Raw genomic sequence first — 26,390 nt, forward strand, 5'->3', positions numbered from 1 at the left:
CTCCGATTCTTAACCGACCCTAATCGTTCACAAATTTTAATACTCTGATTTTCATTAAACTATCACTACAACAAATTCACACCCACACGCAGCCAACACGTTGCGACAATTCATTGTAAGAATTTGCAGAGACATAGGTGTCTGTGTGTTTATTGGTTATTTCTCTTTAATTTAAAAAGAGAAAGAAATTAGACAGAAAGAATGCAATGATTTACTTTTTCTGAAATCTGGAACTGCATTTGGTGCGTTTACACACATTCAAATTTGGGATGTGTATTTCAATTGTTACGATTAGTTGACTACGTTAATGGATACATTCTCCGAAAATTCTTCCCATTTATTTTGTTATGATTAGTTGACTACGTAAATGGATAAATAATAAATTAGAGTAATGATACATTCTCCATGTATTTATATATATGTATCAGTATTCATTGCATCATTCTAGTATCCTGGTTAGTGGTAAATCCTTTATACTACTAGAATGAGAGAACCAACAGCACTATGTCGAACCTCCTTCACCTGCGATTGGACATACGACGTGTTCCTGAGCTTCAGAGGGGTGGACACCCGCAAGAGCTTCACGGGTAATCTCTACAACTCTCTCTGCCAAAAGGGTATCCAAACCTTCATAGACGAAGGACTCAACAGAGGAGAAGAGATCATGCCAGCTCTTGGGCAAGCCATTAGAGAGTCAAGGATCTTCATTGCTGTCTTCTCTGAGAACTATGCCTCCTCAACGCACTGTTTGAACGAGCTTGTTACCATCATGGAGTGCTTGGAGGAACGGGGAGGACGCTTGTTTTGGCCGGTGTTCTATGGAGTGGATCCGTCGCAGGTTAGATACCAAAGTGGGAGTTATGCAGAAGCTTTGGAAAACCATGAGAATGATGACAAGGTCATGAAATGGAGAGAGGCTTTGTCTCGAGCTGCTAATATGGCTGGCTGGCATTTCCAACATGGGTATCTCACACCATCACTTTTGCTTCAAATCTATGTTGATTGTTCATTTTGTATTAAGACTTTAATTTTTATGTATCACTTTTATATTGTAAGTCAATTATAAATTATCTAAATATGATTGTTTAACTTCAAAGTAATTATTACTTAAGTCAACAGCTTTATCTTGCATGATAATCTATGATTTAATGCTAGTGTAAAACACTTTTGCAGTGTTTGTGCATTCTAATTAAATTCTCGTAATAATTGCCTTTTTATTTTAAAAAAAAAATAGATTAATTAAATTAAGGCAGAGTTGCTTTAAAATTGTATCTAAAGTGATTTCTAATACACCAATACTATATCAAAATTAAACTAAAGGCATGTTTAGATTCAAATTTAGATGTTAATTTTTTTAGAGTTTCTATATTAAAAATAAAGATTTTTTCTAGTAAAAAAACACTCAAATAGTTTTAAGAAGTTTGTATCTAAATAGACTTAAGTTTTAGATGATGTGAATGAAAAGAAAAACACCAATAAAATGCTTCAGTTTCACTTTCACATGTTGCAGATCACAATCAGAATCCAAGTTTATTAACAAGATTGTTAAAGAGGTATCTAAACGGATCAATCGCAGTCTTCTACATGTAGCTGACAACCCAGTTGGCCTTGAGTCTCCAGTGCTGCAAGTGACATCTCTCCTCGGACAAGGCTCTGAAGAAGGAGTTAGCATGGTGGGCATTTACGGCACCGGTGGAATAGGTAAATCATCAATTGCTCGTGCTGTGTGCAACTTGCTAGCTTTTCAGTTTGAAGGTTTGTGTTTTCTTTCCAACATAAGAGAAAGGGCCAACAACCACGATCTTGCACAACTTCAAGAAACATTACTTGCTGAAACACTTGGGGAGAAAGATATCAAAGTGGGGGATGTTAACAGAGGAATTCCAATAATAAAAAAGAGGCTCCACGGTAAAAAGATCCTTTTGATTCTTGATGATGTTGACAAGGTGAAGCAGTTAAAGGTACTTGCAGGGGGGCGTGATTGGTTTGGCTCTGGCAGCAAGGTCATAATCACAACAAGAGACAAGCATTTGTTGTGCACTCATGGGGTTGTTAAATCATATGAAGTTAAAGAGTTGAATGATGAAAAAGCCCTTGAATTGTTTAGTTGGCATGCCTTCAGAAGTAACAAAATTGATCCGGGTTATGCACATGTTTCAAAACGGGCAATTTCCTATGCTCATGGTCTTCCATTGGCTTTGGAGGTAATAGGTTCTCACTTGTTTGGCAAAAGTTTACATGTGTGGACATCTGCATTAGATAAATATGAAAGAATCATTCATAAAGAGATCCATGAAACACTTAAAGTTAGCTATGATAACTTGGAAGAAGAAGAGAAGGGAATTTTTCTCGACATTGCTTGTTTCTTCAATTCTTTCGAGATTGGCAATGTCAAAGAAATGCTAAACTTGCATGGTTTTCATGCGGAAAATGGTATTCAGGTGCTGACTGACAAATCTCTCATGAAAATTGATGGCAATGGCTGTGTGAGAATGCATGATCTAATTCAAGATATGGGAAGAGAAATTGTGAGGCAGGAATCATCTGAGCCTGGCAGACGCAGTAGATTGTGGTTTAACCAGGATATTGTTCATGTTTTGGAGGAAAATACGGTATGTTACAAACATCTACATGGTATTTTTTTTCTCTTTGCTTTCCTTTTTCTCCCTGGTCTCATTTTCAAATGTTTGATGAAACTTGTTACTATAAGCAGAAAAGAACATTATGATTGTAAATTTCTCCAATCTTAAACTTTACACTCTTTAAATTATGATTTGGAATTGAAAGGGAACTGATGCAATTGAAGTCATAGTCCTGGACTTGAGTAAAGACAAAAAAGTGCAGTGGAGCGGAAAAGCTTTCAGCCAGATGAAAAACTTGAAAATTCTCATAATCAGAAATGCACACTTTACTAGAGGCCCTAAAAATCTGCCTAATAGTCTGAGAGTGCTATACTGGAGTGGATATCCATCACCATCATTACCATCTAACTTTAATCCCAAGAATCTTGTTATTCTCAGCCTGCCTGAAAGTTGCCTTAAGTCATTCAAATCACTCAAGGCAAGTATTTTTTCAAAACACTTGTAATAGCAAATTTTGTTGGCCATATGCACTAACATGTATGTCCTATTGAAAACTCGTAATCTGAGGCATTGGCTTTTGTTTTGTAGGTGTTTGAGTCATTGAGCTCACTGGATTTTGAAGGCTGCAAGTTCTTAACTGAACTGCCTAGCTTATCTGGAGTACCAAATTTGACGATATTGTCTCTTAATAACTGCACTGATTTAATTAGAATTCATAGTTCAGTTGGATTTCTTGATAAACTTAAGTTATTGAGAGCTCAAGGATGCACCCAGCTAGAAATTTTGGTACCATTCATCTACTTGACATCTCTAGAGACTCTAGATCTGAGGGATTGCTCACGTCTAAAGAGATTCCCAGAAGTGTTGAGAATGATGGAGAATATAAGAGAGGTTTACTTGGATCATACTAATATAGATGAACTGCCATTTTCGATTGGAAATTTTGTTGGGCTTCGACAATTGTTCTTGAGGGATTGCCAAAGGCTGAACCAGCTACCAAGTACTATTCATATATTGCCACAACTTGAGATATTTACGGCTTATGGTTGTGGTTGTAGGGGATATAGATTTAGATTACCTGAAGAAGAAGTGGAAAAAGTGGCCATGTGGCTTGAGATTTCGAATTTATGCTTTCTAGGGACTTTTATAGGCAGGTAAACTGGTAAAATCATCGATGGGTTTTTTTCTTCCGATTCCAAAAAAATTGTAAGTGTTCAAAAAACAAATCTCCTTTAAAATTTTAACATCTACTAAGATTGGATATCTAAAACTGTTGTACATCATCGGCCTCAATTTGGATGAGCTTGTATACCTAAATCTATCTATACTTGTGTTTTTGCTTATTTGGATGAGCTTTAAGTTGACTTTAATAGTTCAATGTTTCCAAGGTCAGTAAAAAATCACAAATAGGTTCCAGATTATCATAACTAATAAGGTCCTGACGCCTGGCTCAGTGAATACAACGAAAATGAAGCATAATAATCCAATACGACATTCTACGAACTACATATCAACTTGCAAAACAAAGCATACATACATGAGGTGCAAGAATGTACAACAATAAAATAAATGATAAGAAATGCATTAAAAAAAAATAGGTAAATGAATCACGCATGTCACACAATTTTATATCACTCTACCACCTTAGTCTTGGAGGAATTGTCAAATACACGTCCGAGATTACACCATGAGGCAATCAAATTTAAGAACTTAATTATGAAGAGTCACAACCAATTATGAAATGTTATTTTAAAAGAGGGGGGAGGGGGAGGACAATATGCACGTATCAGGATACAAGTCATTTATACGCATAAAATTGTAAAAATTAAAAGAATAATAATAATCTCTTTTAACACCTCTATACAGCTATTATAAAGTGATTACCGAAAGTCAACTGTCCAAAATAACAAGCTTAAGTATATTAATTTACCCTAGAGAATAATAAAAAGCCATAATAAAATATTTACAAGCAAAAGAAAATTAAAATATTTGGAAGTTAAAAATCATCAGACGAAATTATGTAATTTATTAGTTTAGAATTGAGTGAATATTTACACGAAAGGTAAAAAGAAATAAAAAAAAACATCTTTTAGTTACCTGATGAACTTTCCAATTTGACAAATTCTCAACTAAAACAAAGTCTATCATAACCTAAGTTTTTATCATTAACAGAAGAGGCAGCGATTCGGGTTCCCCCAAACTTTTGGAGCAATTCAATAGCAAATGGAAAAAAGTAAAAAATAATTAGCATCAAGTTATTGTTGACCATCAACTTCAACCGACTATCTAGAGTTCTTTACGATTCAATGCAGTTCAGCAATTTTTGGGCCTAATGCTCTTTAATCAAATAAGATGCTGTTTAATATTTCATTCATCCCCCAAAAGTTACCCACGGTGCAACCAAAAACAAATTGTTGATATATTAATATTACATCAGTTGAAAAATGAAAACTTCCATGTATGATAATATGCAACACTGTAAAAATATGTATATGAACAGAAGTTCACCTACCTGTTTCTAAAATTTCTATCCCATTATAAATTTTGAGGAACAAATACTAAATAAATTGGATCACCACTGCTCTATAAAGCTGCTGCTACAAAATTCTCAAGGCATATACATACACTGATGTACGTTCAGAGTCAATGAGTCATACTCTACCGAACCACTTCGAAGTGGAATGAAGGAAATAATGAGCCAGACAAATGATTGGCAGAAGTGGAACATGCAGATGATACAGCCTTCCCCCTTCATTTTGCCATGGAGGCAGTAAATAACACTAGAGTCGAGTTTGAGCTGAAGATTGTGCCAAGAGGAAAGAAAAAAGAGTGATGCTTCAAAGAATAAAATGGTATTAATATTATTCTTATGCCATAACCTTTTCCATCTCAAGAGATACGGGGAATTGGCAGGATGCCTGAAAATTTAGATAAAGACATTAAACTATACAGTGCAAGAGGCCAAAATTAAACAATTAAGAAATGAATATGCTGCACTTACCAAGTTGATGAAATTAAAACGACTTTCCTCCATTATAATTGTCATTACCAAAAGCACCGAAACCACTACCACGTGAATCACCAAAGCTGCTGCTTTGGCTAGACTTTCTGTCACCAAATGCACCAGATTGACCTTGCCCAAAATCTCCAAAACTGCTATATCGATCTGAACTACCAAATCCTCTAAAACCACCTGGATGAGAATTTCCACCAGATTGAGCTCCTGCTTGACCTGAACCACCAAATCCTCCAAAACCATCTGGGTAAGAGTTTCCTCCAAATTGAGTTGCTGCTTGACCTGAACCAAAGCCATCATATCTACCCATTTCACCAGATGAATTACCAGAAGATCCTCCTAACTGACCTGAACCAGGGCCACCAAAAAGGCTAGAATTTGGTCCTCCAAACCTTCCCATCCCACTGGAATTTCCATAGTTAGATCGGCCAAATCCAGAGTTACTGTAACTCCCAGAACAGCTAAATCCAGGACTGCGACCAAAACCTGAACCTCTAGATTGACAATCCCTCATACCTCCAAAAGGGCCAAAATTGCCACCACCCATCCCACCAAACATCTCTGCTGATCCACTAGGAACATCAATCTTTGGTAGCTGATAAACACGAATATTGGAATAAGATGCAAGCAGTTAGTCATTAAACAAAATAAGAGTGACCTAGAATATAAGAAGCATAGGTAGGCTAAAAAAAAAGTAAGAAACTCAAGGTATGAAAAAAAATACTTATAGCAGAAAGATTTGAACTTTCAGATATATGGGCACATGAAGAATTGTAAAACCACAGCCAACTTCAAAGATCAAAATTTCTAAGCATTATCAGTTTCATAAAGATTCAATTTTCTGTTAATCCAATTTGATTAAAAAGAGAATTCACAATATAAACTCCTGCTCCATTAGAAGTTATTGAAAATATGTTGGGTAAAGCCCTCAAAGATGTGCATAAAGAACTTCAGCCATTATCACAGATCATTCCCCATGAACTCAGTTTAGAACTTTAAGTTTTAACTTTTTAACATCTTACAACAAATACTTTCTGTTGACCTTTTACACTTTAAGTTAACGATTCAAGAACAACCTATAATTAACAGGTTTGAAACAAGCTTTTACTTTTATTTCAATATTAAATACTACTTAACCATAGAACAGCAGATGTATGCCTCATGTAATTAAGCATCAAATTCATACAATTTTGTGATAATGAAATTTGCAATCTGCATTCCAGTAATCATAGAATCATGTGAGTGCAGTCTGCATTGCAATAATATCATATCCTAGTCCTTTACCAAAACTAAATGTCTGTTCCAAACACCATAATAATATCATTATATAATTTTGAGGTTTTTACATCAGACTTTGCAGCTTCATCCCTCCCTGCTTGATGTTACAAGTATCAGGCAAAGTAGACCCTAGACAGTAGACCATTGAACATGGATTCAGATGTACATACATTATCACACTCTGAACTCATCATGCACGAACTACCAAGATTAATGATTAGAACATAGATATAGAAGAGACAAGACTTGGTTAAGATTTTCAGCAACTTGAGTTTTATCAGTACTTAGCACCCAGTGGTAGTGAAAAACCTTAGCATATTAAACTATTAAAGACTTTCTTCTGTGATTCAGTCAGTCTAGTAACAAAATAGGGATATTCACCACAACAACAAAGTTCCCTAACATTGGGAGGTAGCACATTCAGTTTTCCCATAGGGGTGAGCTGGACTGGACTTATGGACAGAGAATAGGCTAACCATCATTTTGTAGTAACAGACTAGAATAATAAGGACAACTTCAAATAAGAAAGAAGGATGCAAATGAATAGGAAGCAAAGATCACCTCTGTAAATTTGCATCCAAAATCACGCTCAATAGTCTTCACAGCCCTGAATTGATCTTCTGAGTAAACAAGAATAGCAGCTCCTTTCTTCCCAGCACGGCCTGTTCGTCCAGATCAATGAACAAATATCTCTGATGAATTGGGAAGATCATAATGTATTACCTATGTCACGAAAACAAGTAAAAGATTTACTTTCGAACAAATTGAACAACAGTGTATGTCAATGTGTTTGCATATACACAGAATATATTACATGAAGGCACAAAAGATAAGAGTGAACAAGATTCACAAAAGCAGATGTAGTGAAAAAGAGAAAACAATACAGCAAAGTCAGATAATAGTTAAGAATTGAAGATAAGCATCTAGAAAGGAAACATTACCCCATAATTTCCTATTACACTCAAAATTTAGGGAAATCCAGATAATAAAATATCCTAAACATATTCAAGTTCTCCCACACAAAAGTTCTTTCAAAAAACACAGCATCCAATTATAGAGTATCAAATATCTCAAACATATCAAGAACAGTAATAACAAAGGAGGAACCACCATGTAGAAAATAAGAGTTGTTCTTGAACCTTAATCAACAAACAAGAAACAGAACATGATAACAACAATTTTAAATAAAAAGTTTAGCAAAACAAAACTCACGAGATCCACATTTGGAATATCAAGCCCTCCTGAAGCAACATCAGTTGCTACTAAAACATTAAAATTGTTGTTTCTGAAGCCAGCGAGAGTCCTTTCCCTCTGAGTTTGTGAAATATCTCCATGCAAGGCCTCACATCTAAGGCTTTTTGCCATGATATATGATAATCGATCAGCATCACGTTTGGTTTGGGTGAAAACAATACATTTTCCTCCATTCGCATGTTCCTAACCAAAGTATATACCATTAGGAAAGGAAAATTATGAGCCTTGTCTAAGGACCAAACAGACTCAATTGCAATCATTTTGGTATAAAATATAAAATATTAATAAGCTACTTATAACCAAATAGATATCATAATAGCAATCACTAATTATAGCTGATGCAAAAATAGAGCAAAGATTGTATCTGAATTCATACTGTTATCAGAGGTGCCAGAATTCCTGCTTTAGTGTATAGATCAGACACAATAGAGTACAGTGAAATTCCATCTGCCAACTTTTGATCCGAATCTCCAACCTGTGGCACCAATGAGTTCCCAATTAAATTACTACCAATGAACTATAGAATTCTGCACTTTAATCTCAAATATTTATATTTCCTCTTCATCCCTACAAAATCATTGAAAAATGTGAACAAGAAAAAAAATCAGCACAATTCAGTTCCTTGTGCTAGATGTCAAGACAAGAACCAATAGCATTCATCATATTTACTTTGCACTATCATATTTAGAGAATCACATATAATGTGATCACTGTTAATTTTAATAACCATGCCACACTAAATAGTTACACTGACAAAAATATAGAAAGGTATTCTTTTCAAGGACGAAAACACAGCCATTGCCATCACATTTATATAGACATCATATATACATCTTATATACATTAAATTTGATGCTCAAAAAATACTCCAGCTAGCCTACAACTTTTACAAGCTTAACTCTCTTCACTTTAATTTTGAGGACATAGGAGAGTACACAATCCACCTTGTGGTGTTCAGGACAAATACTTGTCTGGTTGTCTCAGTAGCATTCAAGAAAACATGAAAATGCAACCAAATGTGGCACCTTCGGAAGCAGTTTGAAGAAAATGAATAATTTGTGTTTGTAATTTCCAAGTAATTTTATGCCTTCATGTCATTTTATAAGATTATTTTTTATGCCCTTTAGTCAAAATCCAGTTTTCAGTCAAAAACTACTATTTAATGTCTTAGATATATCCAGACTACGTAACCTTGCCAGGATGGTTGTTCCCATGCTATATAAACCGCCTTGGTTCACCAATGAATTGATTGTTACAATTTTCCGAAAAATCTGAGACTATTATATTTAAAAGGTACCAGTGGCCTCTATCCTTAGGGTGGTGTGAACTTATTCATCTAAATACTTGAGCTACTCACTTAGCATCATCTTCGTTCGTATTTCATTACAATCAGACACCAAAAGTTTTAGCTCTTTATATGGGAGTCTTCTGCACGCACTAAACTTTTACCTCCATTTGGAATCACTGCAATCTGAGTTCTCTATAAGAAGATTTCATTAACTTAAGTTTAGTGACTGTTGAATCCCTAATTTCAATCATTAGAAGATTTCATTTATTAAAATGTATTGTTTTTTGGAGCCCAAATCGTAAGCTTTTGATTGGTATCTTCCAATTTCTCCAAATTTCTTTACCCTATGTCATATTGGACTGGGCATAATTCCAAAGGAAATGACATTTGAAAACCACAACAATCCTTCTCCTGATGCCTAAAAACAGATATGCATACTTACAAGATCAATGGTTAGGGGGTTGTTTAGATAATTGCGGGTAATACTCATTATCCAAGATGGCATTGTTGCTGAGAACATAAGAGTTTGACGATTTGGAGACAACCTCTCCAAGATCTTCTCCACATCTTCTTGAAATCCTACTTGAAGCATCTGATCAGCTTCATCAAGAACAACAAACTGAACACTGTTCAAATTCAGTGCACCCCTGTTGAGAAGATCAATAATTCGACCAGGTGTGCCTACTGCAATATCTACACCATAATTAAGTTGCCTCATTTGTTGCTGGATAGGCATACACCCCCATAAAGACAGATTGTGTCCAAGTTAGGTGCAGTCTCAATGAACTCCTTCTCAACCTGCCGTGCAAGTTCTCTAGTTGGAGCCAAAACCAAAGCCAAAGGATCCCTTCCTCGCCTGTGATAATCAACCACCAAAATTTGTTTAGTTAAAGACACAACAATATTATATCCACCAGTTACCTAATCCACCTTCAAGGAGAAAAACAAGGCTACAGATTCAAGAAAAAGTAAGATGTAGTGTAACTAATATAAAGTACTCATGCTTAGCATTAAACTTAATGATCCTGTCCAAGATGGGTATCCCAAAAGCAAGAGTTTTCCCAGTTCCAGTTCTAGCTCGACCAATCATATCACGTCCTTGCATAGCTGGTTCCAGCACAGCTCTCTACAGTGAGAGCATCAATAACTGAGAATCTCAAGCTCGAAGATAATATATTTTCCAAACAGCAGTTTTATATGGCATGAATTAGTTTTCCTGAAATTTACGTGAAGACAGGCCTTTGCTTTCTTTTTCAACCCCAAAATATCTAAACAAATATTTGAAAATAAAAAATATACATCCAAACTTAAATCAACTCATTCCACCACAGCTTTATAATAACAACAATAACTTATAATGAAGTAGCTCAAGCCCAAAATACAGCAACAAGTGGCTTTCATGAAATTTCTATGAACATAATCAACATACACATTTGCTTTCTTCAACCAAAAGATAAGTAAAATATTTATCTGGACGTAAATCAACTCATTTCAGCACAGCTGTTTACCACTACTACTAAGAAAGAGTAGCCCAAGCACAAAATATAGTGAGAATTGTTTTTCAAATTTTTGCAAAATTTCTACAAACACAAACATTCGACTTCCTTTTCAACCTAACTATTTCAAACAATTGAGAAAAAACAAATTACCTGAATGTAAGTCAAATCATTTCATCACAGATGTATGATGATGATGATGCTGATGATGATGAAAATAAGTTGATAACAATATTGTTGTTGTAATATATATGGGCGTTTGTTCTAAAATGAGAGCATTTAAAATAGTTATATATACTTATATTCCTTCCCCATAAGTCAAATACTATTGGTTAAATTTAGTTAAACCCAAGTTAAATTTGATTCCATATTTTAAACCTTGGCATACCATATCAAATGAAAGATATATGTTTTTTTCTAAATTTGAATTTTCATATGTTAAATCAAATTTATAGATGTTTCTATTGGTGTATTATCATATTAATACATACAGAAATGATATCTTAATTTAAATAATCTATTTCATAATTTCCTCCTCAATATCAAAAGCCTTATCTATCTAATTATTCTTCTAATCTATTATTAACAATTAATAATAAAGAGCGTGTTTGGATATACGTTGAAAACGTGGAAAACCACGTTCAACGTGGAAGCTATTATCTCCTCGCTACGAGGGAGGCACCTCAAAGGGTGGGATAACTAGCCCCAAGATTTAACGCGGCTGCATACACAAGGCAGGATTCGAACTCCTGACCTTGCTTAAGTGTGGATCAACCCCTACCGCTGAACCACACGCTTGGGTTGTTTACACCCTCTTTTAAATCCTCACATATATATAACCTCAATTATTTTTATCATTTATTTTATTTAAAAAAAATATATATAGAGTCACAAAGTAACTTCTTTACGCTAGTTATTTAGCAACAACGATACTCCGTTTTCAAATATTTTTATTCTTAACTTATTTAAATTTGAAAACATCCTTGCAACAATAATAGTAATCTGATTTCGTAAAATTTTCCAACCACCGGTTTCACACGACACTTATCAATTATCATTTCCCTTTACAAATTCACATTCAAAATCAAACAAAACACGAATCTTGTAACATCAATTAACAAAGCAAAAAAAACAAAAAACTAGAAAAAATAAAAGCCACCACTTCCAACGAAAACTAAACGCCACAACGAAGAGACGTTACCTGAATGGGAAAGAGCTTCGCGATTCCTCTCTTAGCCAGAGCATCCACGATCTCCGGAGAGATCCCGAGCTTCGCGATCTCGAGTCCTTCGTCGCCGTTGGCGCCTAAAGCTTCATCATCGTTAGAGTAATCGCGCTCTAGGGCGAACTGCGGCGCGCGAGAGACCGGCGACGAGCGGAAACTGAACGGTAGGGATCTGACGTGAAATGACCTAACTCCGTCGCCGGAGACACCGTGGCGGTGGTGCGGGAGCGGCTGGACGGAGGCGAGAGCGGCGAAGAAGCGGCGCGAGAGTAGGGAAGAGGATCTCCGGAGAATGAGAGTGGTCATGTTGTGGAGATTGGTGAAGAAAATGTTTTCTTCAGAGAATGCATAGTGTGTAAGAAGAAGGGTTTTAGCTTTCAGGGTTTAAGGGGCGTGATCGTGTGTGGGTGAGTCTACTCACTTTAATCATGTACTTCCCTACAATACAGTTACAGTTTCTATTAAAAAGAACTAGTGCAGTAGTAACTTGAACGTGCATGGGATGGGTCCATTCAATCTTTCTTTATCTATAGTATTTATAGATAGTATTTATGAAGAGAATATTTTTTGTTGTATATTGTTTATGTAATTATATAACATAATAAAATATTAATATAACATATTATAATAGCAGAATTTTTTACTCAAATAATATTATTTTTTTAAAAAAATTACCCAAATAATAACTATGCAAATTTATTTCCCTAACTAGTACCATTTACTGTTCACGTTCGGAACGGGTCGTTCCGGATTAAAAAATAACACATGGCAAAAGGATCAGAACGGGCCATTTCAAAATCAAAATTAGCACATAAAAGTGGAACCAGGAGGGTCGTTCTACATCCAGAACGGGCTATTCTAGCTTATAAATAAAAAAAATTTGTTCAATTTTCACTTATCAAATACCAAAACTCAGAAACTAACATCAAATAATTAAATTTATTGAATATTAACATTATAAATATATCTAAATAAATTTATTAAAATTCAATACAACAATAAAGATCAATGGTGGCAGAAATTGATTATGTTGTTCTCTAATGTCCATCTCTGTTTTAATCCTGCTGGACTTTGGGCGACTCTTGAAAGTTCGCTAGAGTTATGGATCTGGCCACAAAGTTGGACCAGTGTAAGTAGACCAATAATTTTCATGTCGGAGCTCTCCAAACTGTCCTTCGTATACCTTTCTGGAACTTGCCGCAATCATATCACATTAAATCTCCTAGCGGGTCAAACTTCTCTTGGATGTTGCATTTCTTTCAACTTTGTGGCCAAATCCAGAACTCAAGAGAACTTTCAAGGGTCAGCCAAAGTCTAACAAGATTAGAACAGAGATGGACATTAGAGAACAACATAATCGTGTAAAAAATTGTTCCTATTGTCACACCCCTAGTCACACTAGGAAGACATATCCAAATATTGGTCATGAATTCAGTTTCCATCACCATTGATCTTTATTGTTGTAATGAATTTTAATAAATTTATTTAGTTATATTTATAATGTTAATATTCAATAAATTTAATCACTTGATGGTAGTCTTTTAGTTTTGGTATTTGATAAGTGAAAATCAAACCAAAAAAATTTATTTATAGGCCAGAACGGCCCGTTCTGGTTCCACTTTTTATGTGCTAATTTTGATTTTGAAACGGCCTGTTCTGATCCGTTTGCCATGTGTTATTTTTTAGGCTGATGATATATACACCTCCTATCTTTTATAAGTACACCTCCAATCTCTTTTTTTAAATAAAATTCCTAAAATATTCTTTTAACTAAATTTTTATTTTAAGTTCTATTTTTAAATTTTGTTTTTTATTGACCCCCTTTTTTCATCATTCTTCTTTTTCTTTCTTCTTCTTTTTTTCATTCTCCTTTTTCATCACTCTAGTCATTCTTTGATAATTTTTTTCTTTTTCATTTTTCATTCTTGATTTTTCTTCTTTTACAATCAACATAATCATATTTTATCTTTCTATCTTTTAAATTCTATTTTTCACTTTCTACTCTATTCTTTCTTAAACCCTAATTTTTCATTCAATCTTCATTATTCTCTATATTCAATACAAGGTACAAATTAATATATTAAATTATATTTTATATTTATAATTTTTTTTAACTTATTTAACATTACTTATGGACAATAGGATCGTAGATGATGGTGGTGGATGAGAAGATAAAGAAACACGTAAGTTAAATTTGTCATACCGAAAAGTAAGATTCGAAATTTAATTTTAACATTCTGGAAAGTACTTTCCGAAATAGTAAAATTATTGTTCCAAAAAAACATTTTGCGAAAGTGTGTTTCTTATATAATTCCGGAAAGAACTTTCTGGAACAGTAACTTTAGTATTCTGGAAAGTACTTTCCAGAATTATGTAACAAAACTTTTTCGGAAAATACTTTTTAGAATAAGAATTTACTATTATGGAAAGTATTTTCTGGAATAAAAACTTTATTATTTCAAAAAGTAATTTTCAGAATAAAAACTTTACTATTCCAGAAAGGGGGGTGCGGGAAAAAGAAAGAAGAAGGGGGGTGCGGGAAAAAGAAAGAAGAAGGGGGGTGTGGGAAAAAGAAAGAAGAAGAGGGGTGCAGGAAAAAGAAAGAAGAGGGGTGCGGGTGCGGGAAAAAGAAAGAAGAAGAAGGGTGCGAGGAAGAGAAAGAAGGGGGGTGCGGGAAAAAGAAAGAAGAAGAGGGGTGCGGGAAAAAGAAAGAAGAGGGGTGCGGGTGCGGGAAAAAGAAAGAAGAAGAAGGGTGTGGGGAAGAGAAAGAAGAGGGGTGCGGGGTGCGGGAAAAATAAAGAAGAAGAGGGGTGCGGGGAAGAGAAAGAAGAGGGGTGCACGGAAGAGGAGTGCAAGGTGCAAATTTAAGAATTATATATATTTTTTTTTTTAAAAAAAAAGGTAATTTAGAGATTTTATATATATATTTTTTTAAAAAAGGGTGTGTTTATATGAAAACGGAAGTGTATTTATCATCACCCTATTTTTTAATCCGGAACAGCTCGTTCTGATTTCAGAACAGCCCATTTCGAATGTGAACAGTAAATGATACTAGTTGGGGAAATAAATTTGCACAGTTGCTATTTAGGTAAAAAAAAAATTAAAATAGTATTATTTGTGTAAAAAATTCAGTGCATGACAATATTTTTTAATAAATATTATTTAATTTGTTAATTTTAAAGTAAAATAAATCAAATGATAGATCAACACAAACTTAATAATATTGTGCTTATATATATTTTTTTAAAAAAAATATGAAATAACACTCTTAATTTATAAATAAAATTATTTACTATAAAATATTTAAAATATGTAATAATACATATGTTCTTTTGTTGATTAATTTTGTGTTACAAATGCAATCTCAATCTTTACTATTTTATATATTAAAAAATACTTGCATAAATACGACAAATTACATCTAAAAACATGCAAGATATATGTTTATAAACTGATTCATATGATTTTGAACTTGTAAGCATTCTCTCTTATCTCTTACATTAAATAAGTAATCTTCTCGTATCTTTCATATGCCTCCTCGTAGCTTCGTTCCTAAAAAGATTAAAAGATGAACCAAATATATATATGTCAATTCAATAATTTACAAACATTTTTTGGTTCTAAGAATAAGTGTAATTGTTTCATTTTGAAAAGAAATTGTAATTATTCTCATAAGTAGTATAGTTCATTAATTTAAAATATTAATATGGTTTACTGGATAAAAATATTACCATACAACCTTAACAAATCATGTACAAAGTGAATCAAAATTAAACTTAACAAAAAATGAATAATGTAGAACCAATGCTATCATGCATATTTTCCTTTTTAGTTTTTAATTACACCATTATTCATAGTTAGCTCTTTTCACTACAACAAAATTTATTATTACCGACAATTATTTAACGGTAATAAATTGATTGCCTCTATTTTATGATTTAATAAAAATATTAATGACTAATATATAATGACCACTAAAAATATACTTACATCACACCAAAATTTACTATTAGCGACAATTATTTATTAAAAAAACTTAAGTCCCACATCGACTAGAAATAAGAAAATTAAAGAGTATATAAGTGGATGATAACTCTCACCTTAATTACAAGTTTGTTTTATAGGGTTAAGTTAGACCTATAACTTACTATTCTAAGTTGATATTAAATAACTCATCATTACTAAACTCAATAGTGATAATTAAATAAGAAAATTAAAGAATATATAAGTAAAAGATAACCTTCATCTTACAAGTCTCACATCGACTAAAAATAAGATAATTAAAGTATTATGAATCATTTCTTAAACTTTTAGTGGCAATAAATATTAAATGCCGGTAAAAAATGTCACGAAATGTTTTACATTTTTGCCAACCATTATAAGGGTCTTTACCAGCATATAAAATAATTGTCGTTAAATGTTTTAGCGACATTGCATATAATGGCTAATGTGAAAATGCCGGTAAAAGATTTTGTAGCAATTTTTATCACCACTAAAAGTCATATTAAATATCACTAAAAGTTCATTTTGTTGTAGTGTGGGTAGAGGAAGATCCCTTAGGATTATGAACAATTTTATAATTATTTTTGTTTGGAGAATTATTGGTCTTATGTGATTCTGTATGTATTTAGGACTAATATATGATTAATTTGTAAAAATGATGCTCTGGGAGAGAGAACGAAATTATAGAAAAGTGTCTGTAAGTTAGGTTTTGGAAAAATTGGATTATTTCTGTTTGAGGAATTAATGATACCATTAGATTCTGTATGTGTTGAGGATTAGAAATATATATTTAATTTGTAAGAATGATGATCTAGGAGAGAGAATAAAATTGTAGAAAAGTGCCTGTGAGTTAGGTTTTGGAACAATTGGGGGTTTTACTATTTATGTTAAGATTACATTAAATTGATAATTCCATTGATTATTATATTAATTTATGAATGTTATTGCTATATTACTTGATAAAAATTGATAATTTAGATGTGAATTGCTTGAGGTGTATGAAACCCATTATTTTGGACTTATTTGATGTGTGTATAGAATTGAACTATGAGATGTTGTGTGGAATGTGAATGAGATGTGATTGTGGTTCTTCACACCTATGACCAGGGGTGAGCACGGCCCGAGATTGTTACATGGGTATCGTGACCTTGTTTAACATGTCAGGGGTGAGCACGGCCCTGGGTTAGGGGTAATGTGACCTTGGCACAGTGTTATATCAGGGGTGAGCACGTCCTTGGATTGTTACGTGGGTGTCGTGACCTTGAATAACATGTCAAGGGTGAACACGACCCTGGGCTAGATATGCTACAGGGGAATCGTGACCTTAGCACAGTGTTATATCAGGGGTGAGCACGACCTTGGATTGTTAAATGGGTAGCGTGACCTTGGCATAGTGTGAAGTGCAAGATTTGTGATGATTGGTGTGATTGAGAATTATGACGTGATGACGATGCATGATTGATTGAAATACGAGATGTTGAAATATTTATGAATATTAAGTTATAATGAGATAATATGTTGTGTTTTCTTATGTGCTATATATATAGATGTTTTCTTTTCTCACCATACGATTTGTGGATGTTTTAGGTGAGGAAGATCCGACTTTGAGTGGCACCTAGAATGCCAACCGTTGAGTTGTGGGTGTGCTCTGATATTGTGACATCGAGGTAGAGAATTCTAGGATAAATTTTTTATATGTATTTAAAGTTATACCTTTTCTTTTAAAACCAATTTGTAAACTCTCAAGTTTTATTTTCAATTATTATGTTGGTTATTAATAAATATATATGAAGGTTTTATGTGAACCTTTTTACCAACGTTGAAAATTTTATTCTTTAGTTTATTTACATGATTAATATTTATATATGTGTTGGGGTAGTAAGGGTGTTACACCTGCTGCAATAAATTTGGCAGCACTGATTCCGCTTTCCTGGGATATGCTGACGCAAACTTTCAGATTTTGTCCGTTAGTGAATTTTTCAATTACCAAAAATTTGAATTCCCCCTTTTTTAAATTTCACATCGGGCTTTTATTGCGCTTTGGCCCATTTTGCTCTTTCATATAACATTGCACCTTGCCCTTCTGGGTACTTTCTACTATTTCTTCGCACTCATTTCATTTTTTACCTTCGATTTCTTCTCCTTTGTAATAATTACTCCTTTTCAGAAAAGTGGATTCAGAGGTATCTGAATCTTCTTCCGAGAGCCCTCGAAGTACCCCTACTTCTCCTACCACTGCTCCATCTTCTCGAGATGTTATTGAAATTCGTGAATCAATGTCTCCTCCTGAACGTCCTTTCGAGGTATGTTTTGTTGACTTTCGATTTCACGTTTTTGGCCGTTCTCAAACTTGTGCACACTACTACAAAAATACTATTTCACATCGCCATATTTACATCGGTTCTAGTAGAACTGATGTAAATCATAAATGCGATGGCAAACTTGTAAATAGATAGAAAATACAAACATATTTACATCGGTTTTGCTTATGATCGATGTAGAAATGAAATCCGGGGAGTTATTCTACATCGGTTTTGCTTATGAACGATGTAGAAATGAGACCCTAATTTTCTCGTGCAGTGCTCACTACCCTTTCACTCGCGACGTAAACCCAGCCGCCTCCTCCCACTCCCACTCCCACTCCCAATCCCTCTCCCCCATCCACCTAACCCTAAACCTCATGCTCTCCTCCGGCCTCGCCCCCGACGTCGCCACCATCGACATCGCCACCGTCGACATCGCCGTCCTCCACCGCGAGGGCTTCAAGCTCGATTGCATCGTGCGGCGGCTCTGAGACGCGAACTCGTCAGTGCGTTCCGCGTGCGTGAATTTCGTCGCGGCATTGTCGCGCCATGTCAGCAAGCAGCCGTTAGGTTCATTCGTGAAGCCGTTGGCGGAGGCGCTATTCACTGAGCAAGACCAGAACACGCAGGCTGGCGCGGCCCTGTGTCTCGCTGCCGCGATCGACGGAGCTATGGATCCCTACTTGGTGGTGTTGCTGAGCAGCGACGATTGGTCAACACAGAAGGCCGTGGCGGAGGCTCTCGTGGTTGTTGCCAATAATGTGGAGAGGGAGTTCTTTGCCGAAGTTCAAGGCTGAGTGTATGAAGGTTTTCGAATAAATCATATATTCTGGGAAGCATCCAAACATCTTTTTTGTTTTTAGTTATCATATTGTTTCATTCATCAGTCTAAAATATGTATGAATTATACATTTTGCATAAGAATATTGTAACTTTCTTGAGTATATTCTAATCCATGTGCTTTTTACCAGAATATCTTCACGTGATACTGGAAAAACAATGGTAGATGCCTCTTTAGGTGAAATAATGACAACATGTGAGAAGATAAATTGGCTACTATTAGAGGGTGAGAAGTGGCTAAAGCCTGAGTATAGGTGCCTTACTCAATCTTCTTCTTCTTCTTCTTATTTTTCCCTTTGAATTTAGATCTAAAATGCAGTAGATCTATACAGATATTTTTTCTTGTATGTGGGTAAACCATAACCTCTTCACCCCCAACCTAGTAATTGATACTTTCTCTATGCAAGTCTGCATAAAGGGACTGGTAGATTATCTGTCGCAGTTTATTTTATTTTTTTAATGTGTTCTTTTTTGGGTTCTAGCACTGAAATTGTAAAATTTTATAATTTTATCATACATTCTACTGATTATTTTAGAAAAGAGAGGCATTTCATTTTTTATACACTGACTTTTTATGGTAAAATTACAAATTTTCTAAATGCACTTTCATGATTACTTTGTTTTTTTGATAAATAAAAAACTTACAGATCCTCTGGAAGAGCAATGCTTCATAAAAGAGCCAGAGTAGAATTTCACCCTCTGGGTGTTATCGGTGCCATTGTGTCATGGAACTATCCTTTCCACAATATTTTTAATCCTATGTTGGCAGTAGTTTTTTCTGGAAATGGCATTGTGATTAAGGTATAAAATGACATATATTTGCTATCTGCCTATCTAGAATTGTTCATTCCATGAATGCACCACATTTTTTAAAGAATAGACATTGTTGACTGATATGCTCTCATGGTATATTAACATTCATTGACAAACTTGTATCCAAACTAAGACGCTACAAGGATTAATACTGCTCTTACTATTTACTATAAATTTATGTTTGCAATTTGACAGAAATGTGATTCTAAATGTAGATTTCAGAAAATGCAAGTTGGTCTGGGTAAAATTTGTGAAAAAAATCTCTGGGGAAAAAGTTTGTGAGGTTCTGTAAATTTGGAGGCAAAAAGTAAAGTCAACAGGGAAAAAAAATAGTAACCTCAAGTTTCTCTATACCTCTTGTTTAGAGTGATGTCTTGGAAGCAAAAGGAATGCAAGGTATATATCAACCTTTTAATACAATAAGAAGTCTTTGTGCTCTGATGATATGATTTATTCTGATTATATATTTTTTTTTCTAATGTTTATTACGGAACTTAATCCAACCTCTTCAGGCCAAAGCTGATTGTTGCTAGAGCTAGTGCTTATGCGCGCCTATATGATTATGAACGTGTACGCAAGGTAATATGCATACACAAGTATACCGTACAGGATGATTTTATAAATTGATTGTATGTTAGGATTTTTTTTACTTTTACCTTTTACTTTGAATGATTGTATTTATAATTTTATATGGAAGTCCCAAGGTTAAATTCGTGAAGCATATTACAGGTTTGCGATAAGCAGAAAGCTGTATTATTGGCAGATATGGCACACATCAGTGGATTGGTCGCAACTGAGAAAATTTGTTCCTTATTCAACTCGTGTGATTCATGTAGCCAACCTCATTTATTAAGATAAGGCTATAGTTGTTACTCTGTTTTTTTTTTGTCTGTTTGGTGTAGAAACTTGTGATTTCGTGTATATTATTTCAATCTCTGTAAAGCCACTATTAGATCGACTTTAGTGGTTCTATGATGTTCTGCTTGCTAACAAGTTACAATATTTTTATCATTTGTTTTTTGTGGTTACACTTCAGTTGGGAATGATAATTATTTTGTCTAGAGCTATATATATGTTCATTATAGGTAATCAGAAATAATTCAAAAATAAGCATAATTTTTTTTAAATGCAATCTACATCGGTTCTCAAGAAAATCGATGTAGATTTAAGCATTAATCTGCATCGGTTCTTTGGAGAACCGATGTAGATTTATGCTTAAATCTACATCGATTTTTCAGAATCGATGTAAAAATGTATACATTTTCTACGTCGCTTTATTCTACATCAGTTTTAGAACCGATGTAGATGACTTTAGAGAACCGATGTAGAATATGCATCTTGTAATGGTGGCATCATTACAATGCTTTTCTTAACAGGCGGTTTCTTCCAATGTTCTTACGGCCACTATTCCTATCGCCATGCCAACCGTTGAACCTTCCCCTCCAGGTACTTTGCAAGGTGATGCACCCTCCTTCAATTTTGACACAGGGGTGTCCTCTAGTCAAGGTGGGTAATTGTTTCTTGGGCTTCATGCTTATTCCAAAGATTACCTTCGACTTGATAAAATATCCCTTTTTTTTTTCTTTCCGTGCAGGTCTAGAAGTAACCTTTGAGGATAAACAAACTCCTCCCTCCGGTCAACCTGCGAGCTCAACTGATGCTGTCCCTTCTGATACTCTGCTAGCTTCTATTCCTCCTGATGACATAGACCTCATAAGCTTCTTTGATGACAAAGCTGCTCAGGATGACATTTTCGAGGTCTTGGAGAATTGGACTAGCGGATCCTTGGCCTCGGGAAAAACCCAAGAAACTGTTGCGAGCTTTCAGCCTCTGTTATCTTTCTTCCGTTCGAAGGCCTATGTGGATCATCTCGACCAAGCTCTCATGGACCCCCAATTCAAAATAGAGATTGAGTAGATGGTTGATGATTTGAATGCATTTCCTGATCTTCCTCCGGAGGTAACCACAAAGTTAAATGAATATGTGCATACTTTTGCTGCTGCCTCCGAATTGCACACAAAGTGGTTCACTTCGAATCAAGAGATGGCTCAGATAGAGGCTGATACTGAAAAGGATCAAACCAATTTGGAAAAGCTCAAGACAAAACTTCTTTCGATCAAGGACTCCACTTCTCAGATAGTTCCAGAATCGATGAAGCTTAAGCAATCTGAGGAAGAGACGGAGTGTACCCTTGTTGTCCTGCAACGAGAGCTTGATTCGATCAAGTCCAAACATTCTGCTTTGAAGCTTCAAAGACAAGAGATCATGTTGAAGCAAAAAGGTTTGCAGGAAGAAGGAAAAGGCATATCTCTCAAACTCTCGAAGTCATTAGATCAAAAGAGAAGATTGGAAGTATTGTGTGCTTCGCGGAAACAAAGTCTCGATCAAGCCTATCAGGCATATGAAGCACTCAAATCAAAATTCTGCAAATGATCAAGAAGCTGAGAGATGCCTATTTATATTTTAATATTTATCCGCTTGTACCTTTATTGCTTATCTCTTTGAACACTCGTCTCAGTACATGCTACTTTTCTTTTTCAAGTATTTTCCATTGATCACTTTACTTGTATTTCTCGAATTTATCTCTTTGATCAAATATGCGTTGTTCGAGTAGAGTCTTTCGATGACGAACGGTCCTTCCCAATTATAGGTCCATTTACCACGATCTCGAGATTTTTGGTCCATTGGGAGGATAACTTTTAAGACTAAGTCTCCACTCGAAAATTGTTTGCTCCTGACCTTTTTGTTATAAACTCGAGCTATTTTCTCTTTCTGGTAATGACATTTTGCATGGCTATCATTCTTTCATCATCCAGTCGAATTAGTTCATCATACATTAAATTCCAATAATCCTCGACTGGTAACTCATTTTGCCTTTGCACGGAACAGATTGTAAATTGATATCAATAGGCAAAATTGCTTCGTGACCATAAACCAATTTTTATGGCGTAGTTTGAGTGGCATCCCTTGGTGAATTTTTGTAAGCCCACAATACTTGCAGTAATGTTTCATGCCAATTTCGAGGTTTCCCTGAAATATGTTTCTTGATCAAAGCTATGATCACTTTGTTAGCAGCCTCGACTTGGCCATTAGCTTGTGCATAGTAGGGTGTCAAAGTAATCAGTTTGATTCCTCTCAACTGAGCATATTGCACCACTTTTCGACCTGTGAATACCGTTCCTTGATCTGTAGTTATTGTCTAGAGTATTCCGAATCAAAATATAATATGGTCTTCAATAAAATTTATCACCTCTTTTTGATCGACCTCTTTTACAGGAATTGCTTCCACCCACTTTGTAAAATAATTGATGGCCACAATTATGTACTTATGGTTCTTTGCTGATGGAGGATGGATCTGACCAATTACGTCAATTGCCCAACCTCGAAATGGCCAAGGTTTAACAATTGCATGCAACTCGGTTGCTGGTACTTGATGTATTGGGCCATGCTTTTGACACTCTTCGCAACCTTTTGCAAATTCGATACAGTCCTTGAACATACTTGGCCAAAAGTATCCTTTTCTGGACAAAGTCCATTTCATTTTCTCCCTCGCTTGATGAGCACCACAAATACCTTCATATACCTCTACCATGGCTATGTAGCTCTCATGATTTTCGAGGCACTTAAACAAAACTCCACCAAAACCTCTCTTGTATAGTTCATCATTCAATATCACATAATTGAGAGCTCGATATTTAATTTTTCTTTCAGCTTGCGAATTTGGACTTTGCAGATACTCGATTAGTTCTTTCCTCCAGTCTTGAATGGTTGAGGTGTCAATGGTGAGGCATTCGTGCTCGTCACTCAACTCATTCCTTATACAAACTAGAGATTCGAGACATTCCCTGCTTATCTTGTATCTGGATGCAATCTGAGCTAATTCATTTGCAATTTCTTTCTCGTTACGAGAGATGTGTTCTAATTGGACTTCGTCGAATGAATTTAACAGAGCTGTAGCTCGAGACTTGCATTCGAGTAACTTTTCATTCATGCATTTATATTCTCGAGTAACTTTTCAAACCTCTCAAGAAGAGTCACAAGGATTTTCTGCACTATCCTTGTATCGGAAAATTCTGTCCCAAACAACCTCACCGTGTTTACAATGCTTAGAAGTCTGTCAGAATATTCTTTCACCCTTTCTGACTCCTTCATCCGCTGCATCTCAAACTCCTTGATCAAATTCAGCACTTGCATCCTTTTGACTCTCTCATTTCTTTCATACTCTTGTTTGAGAAAATCCCAGATAGCCTTTGCTGACTTTAGAATCACAATTCTGATGAAGATTGATTGAGAAACAACAGAAAATAGACAAGACTTTGCCTTTGATTTTCGCTGCTTTCTTTCCTTATGATACTTGATTTGATTAAGTGTTGGATTTTCTGGCAATTGACCAACCTCATAATCCTCCTCAACAGCTTCCCAAAGATCATTTGCATCAAGAAAAACCTCCATTCTAACTGCCCACAGGTGATAATTCTCACCATCAAATGCTGGTAGTGTTTTGGACAGAATAATCATATTGCATTTTCAATTCTCAATATAAGTGTTTAGGTGTTTAGTGGAACTCTCAACCTTACCAAGTCCCTCAAACAAAATAAGCTCTTGATACCAATTGTAGGAATTTAGAAAAATTAGAAGGCTAAAACTCATGTAATTTTATTCATACTTGTAACCTTTAAATACACAAAATATAATTGAAAGCTGATACAAATTCTGCTCATAAACATAAAATTAAATGACAAATGTAAATACTCATAAAACTGTAACAACACCTATATTCCTATAATTAAAATTCATAACCTAATGCTCCATTAATCTAAAATAAACTCAAATAATAGATGTTGATTCAGATTCTCAAAAGTTAGTGTTTATATTTGATAATGGTATAGATATATATCTATCATCCACCACAACCAGCTAATAGCAGAGTGAGAGGAAGCAACCTATAAGCTATGAGCAGACATAATTGGAATAGCAAGTAACAAAATAACCGATATCGTACACATGATCACAAGGCACGATGAACCACAATTTCTTCTGTACGTCAAATTTTAAGCACCACCATGTGAACTTGCATGCATGAAGCTTGCGGTCCCCTCCACCATAAATAAGTGTCAACATCATCCAATTCGTCTTTCTTTACATAGAAACTTGTGTTTTATTTCAAGTAGGGTAATCTGATGGCTTTCACTTCAAAACGTGGGATTTTTGTTATCTATAATAATATGTTAGGTTGATTCATGGAATAGTCCTCTAAGACATAACCATATGCTTTTGTCTCTCTGCGGGTCCCATGACTCCTATCTAATAGCTAGGGGTGTTCAAATTGTTAAACTAAACTAAACTAAAAGAAAACTAAACTAAACTATAATAAATAGTTCACTAAACTAAATTGAACTAAAATAAATATTGACTAAACTAAACTAAACAATTATCTAAATTAGTGCACTATAGTTCTAGGAGTTTGAACTAAACTATAATATCAATTAAATTAAACTATTATTAATTATAAATTAAACTATTATTAATTATAAATTAAATTATTGTTAATTATAAACTAAATTGAACTATATTAAAAAAAAAAAATATTGATTCTAATGTTTATGAACGCAATATAATAATAAATGAGAAATAAAATTTTTAAATATAATGTTGCATGTGATTATATTATGTTCAAATAATTTTTTTGTCGTATATTTTAATTTAAAGAAAATGTTATTAATTTTTTTATTCCTTTATTATAAATGTCATGATGATGACAAATGATTAGAATGTTAGATAATATTCAAACAGAAATTTACGATCTAATTTGTTTAAAATTTGATATAATATAATCTATTTAATTAAAATGTCAGATTTAAATATTTAAAAAATTTATTTATTTAAAAAGATTAAACTTAAACTTATAAAAAAAATTATAAAATCTGATAAACTAACTTATTTATCTATACGATATAATAAAAAAATAATGTATATATATATATATTAAATAATTAGGGCCAATCTTATGGTGAAAGAATTAATTTAAATATTCATATGTCCATTGTAATTTCAATGAATAAATAATAATAATAATAATAATAATGTATGTATTACAAAATTCATAGCAACATTAATTTTTAATTAATAATATAAAATCTTTTACTCCAACACTTTATATTAATTGAAAATTGTTAATTTATTGACAAATGTAACTTTTTTTATATGATGTATAAAAATTAAGCTCAAATCAATATGTTTTGTTCGTACTTTTATTTCACAAAATAAATTTTTTACAATTGTGATGGAATGAT

General features: G+C 34.2%; 3 protein-coding genes and 1 pseudogene across 5 annotated transcripts; 1 reads left to right on the top strand and 3 right to left on the bottom strand.

Annotated features, from left to right (window-relative positions):
* Window positions 1-328: 328 nt before the first annotated feature.
* Window positions 329-4,028, top strand: LOC109793142 (disease resistance protein RUN1). Of its 2 annotated transcripts, XM_029269452.2 has the most exons (4): window positions 329-963; window positions 1,511-2,612; window positions 2,788-3,060; window positions 3,171-4,028. In XM_029269452.2, exons 1-4 carry the CDS (start codon window positions 485-487, stop codon window positions 3,738-3,740), a joined length of 2,424 nt encoding a protein of 807 aa, XP_029125285.1. In that variant the 5' UTR covers window positions 329-484; the 3' UTR covers window positions 3,741-4,028. The 2 variants fall into 2 exon arrangements, with proteins under 2 accessions (XP_029125285.1, XP_082924414.1); XM_083068288.1 differs by lacking the exon at window positions 2,788-3,060.
* Window positions 4,029-4,977: 949 nt separating this feature from the next.
* Window positions 4,978-12,569, bottom strand: LOC109789479 (DEAD-box ATP-dependent RNA helicase 53, mitochondrial-like; annotated as a pseudogene). The gene is made up of 8 exons (XR_014431486.1): window positions 12,116-12,569; window positions 10,417-10,544; window positions 9,861-10,274; window positions 8,507-8,605; window positions 8,089-8,313; window positions 7,438-7,599; window positions 5,584-6,193; window positions 4,978-5,500 (listed from the first exon to the last, which is right to left on the bottom strand). The product of XR_014431486.1 is annotated as a DEAD-box ATP-dependent RNA helicase 53, mitochondrial-like (transcript).
* Window positions 12,570-23,311: 10,742 nt separating this feature from the next.
* Window positions 23,312-24,088, bottom strand: LOC145954965 (uncharacterized). Its single transcript, XM_083069660.1, has one exon. It carries the CDS (start codon window positions 24,086-24,088, stop codon window positions 23,312-23,314), a length of 777 nt encoding a protein of 258 aa, XP_082925786.1.
* LOC109789476 (uncharacterized) lies at window positions 24,085-24,615 on the bottom strand. The gene has a single exon (XM_020348440.1). It carries the CDS (start codon window positions 24,613-24,615, stop codon window positions 24,085-24,087), a length of 531 nt encoding a protein of 176 aa, XP_020204029.1.
* Between the last annotated feature and the right edge of the window lie 1,775 nt (window positions 24,616-26,390).

Source organism: Cajanus cajan, chromosome 2, assembly GCF_000230855.2.
Source record: "Cajanus cajan strain Asha chromosome 2, NIPB_CcT2T_4, whole genome shotgun sequence".
Taxonomy (NCBI): domain Eukaryota; kingdom Viridiplantae; phylum Streptophyta; class Magnoliopsida; order Fabales; family Fabaceae; genus Cajanus; species Cajanus cajan.

Excerpts from the sequence above, each read along its gene's own strand:
- LOC109793142 (XM_029269452.2), top strand. The coding sequence starts at position 485 with ATGAGAGAACCAACAGCACTATGTCGAACCTCCTTCACCTGCGATTGG. Across the intron at positions 2,613-2,787 it reads ATGTTTTGGAGGAAAATACG|GGAACTGATGCAATTGAAGT; the intron begins GTATGTTACAAA and ends TGGAATTGAAAG. Across the intron at positions 3,061-3,170 it reads AGTCATTCAAATCACTCAAG|GTGTTTGAGTCATTGAGCTC; the intron begins GCAAGTATTTTT and ends TTTGTTTTGTAG.
- LOC145954965 (XM_083069660.1), bottom strand. The coding sequence starts at position 24,088 with ATGAATGAAAAGTTACTCGAATGCAAGTCTCGAGCTACAGCTCTGTTA.
- LOC109789476 (XM_020348440.1), bottom strand. The coding sequence starts at position 24,615 with ATGATTATTCTGTCCAAAACACTACCAGCATTTGATGGTGAGAATTAT.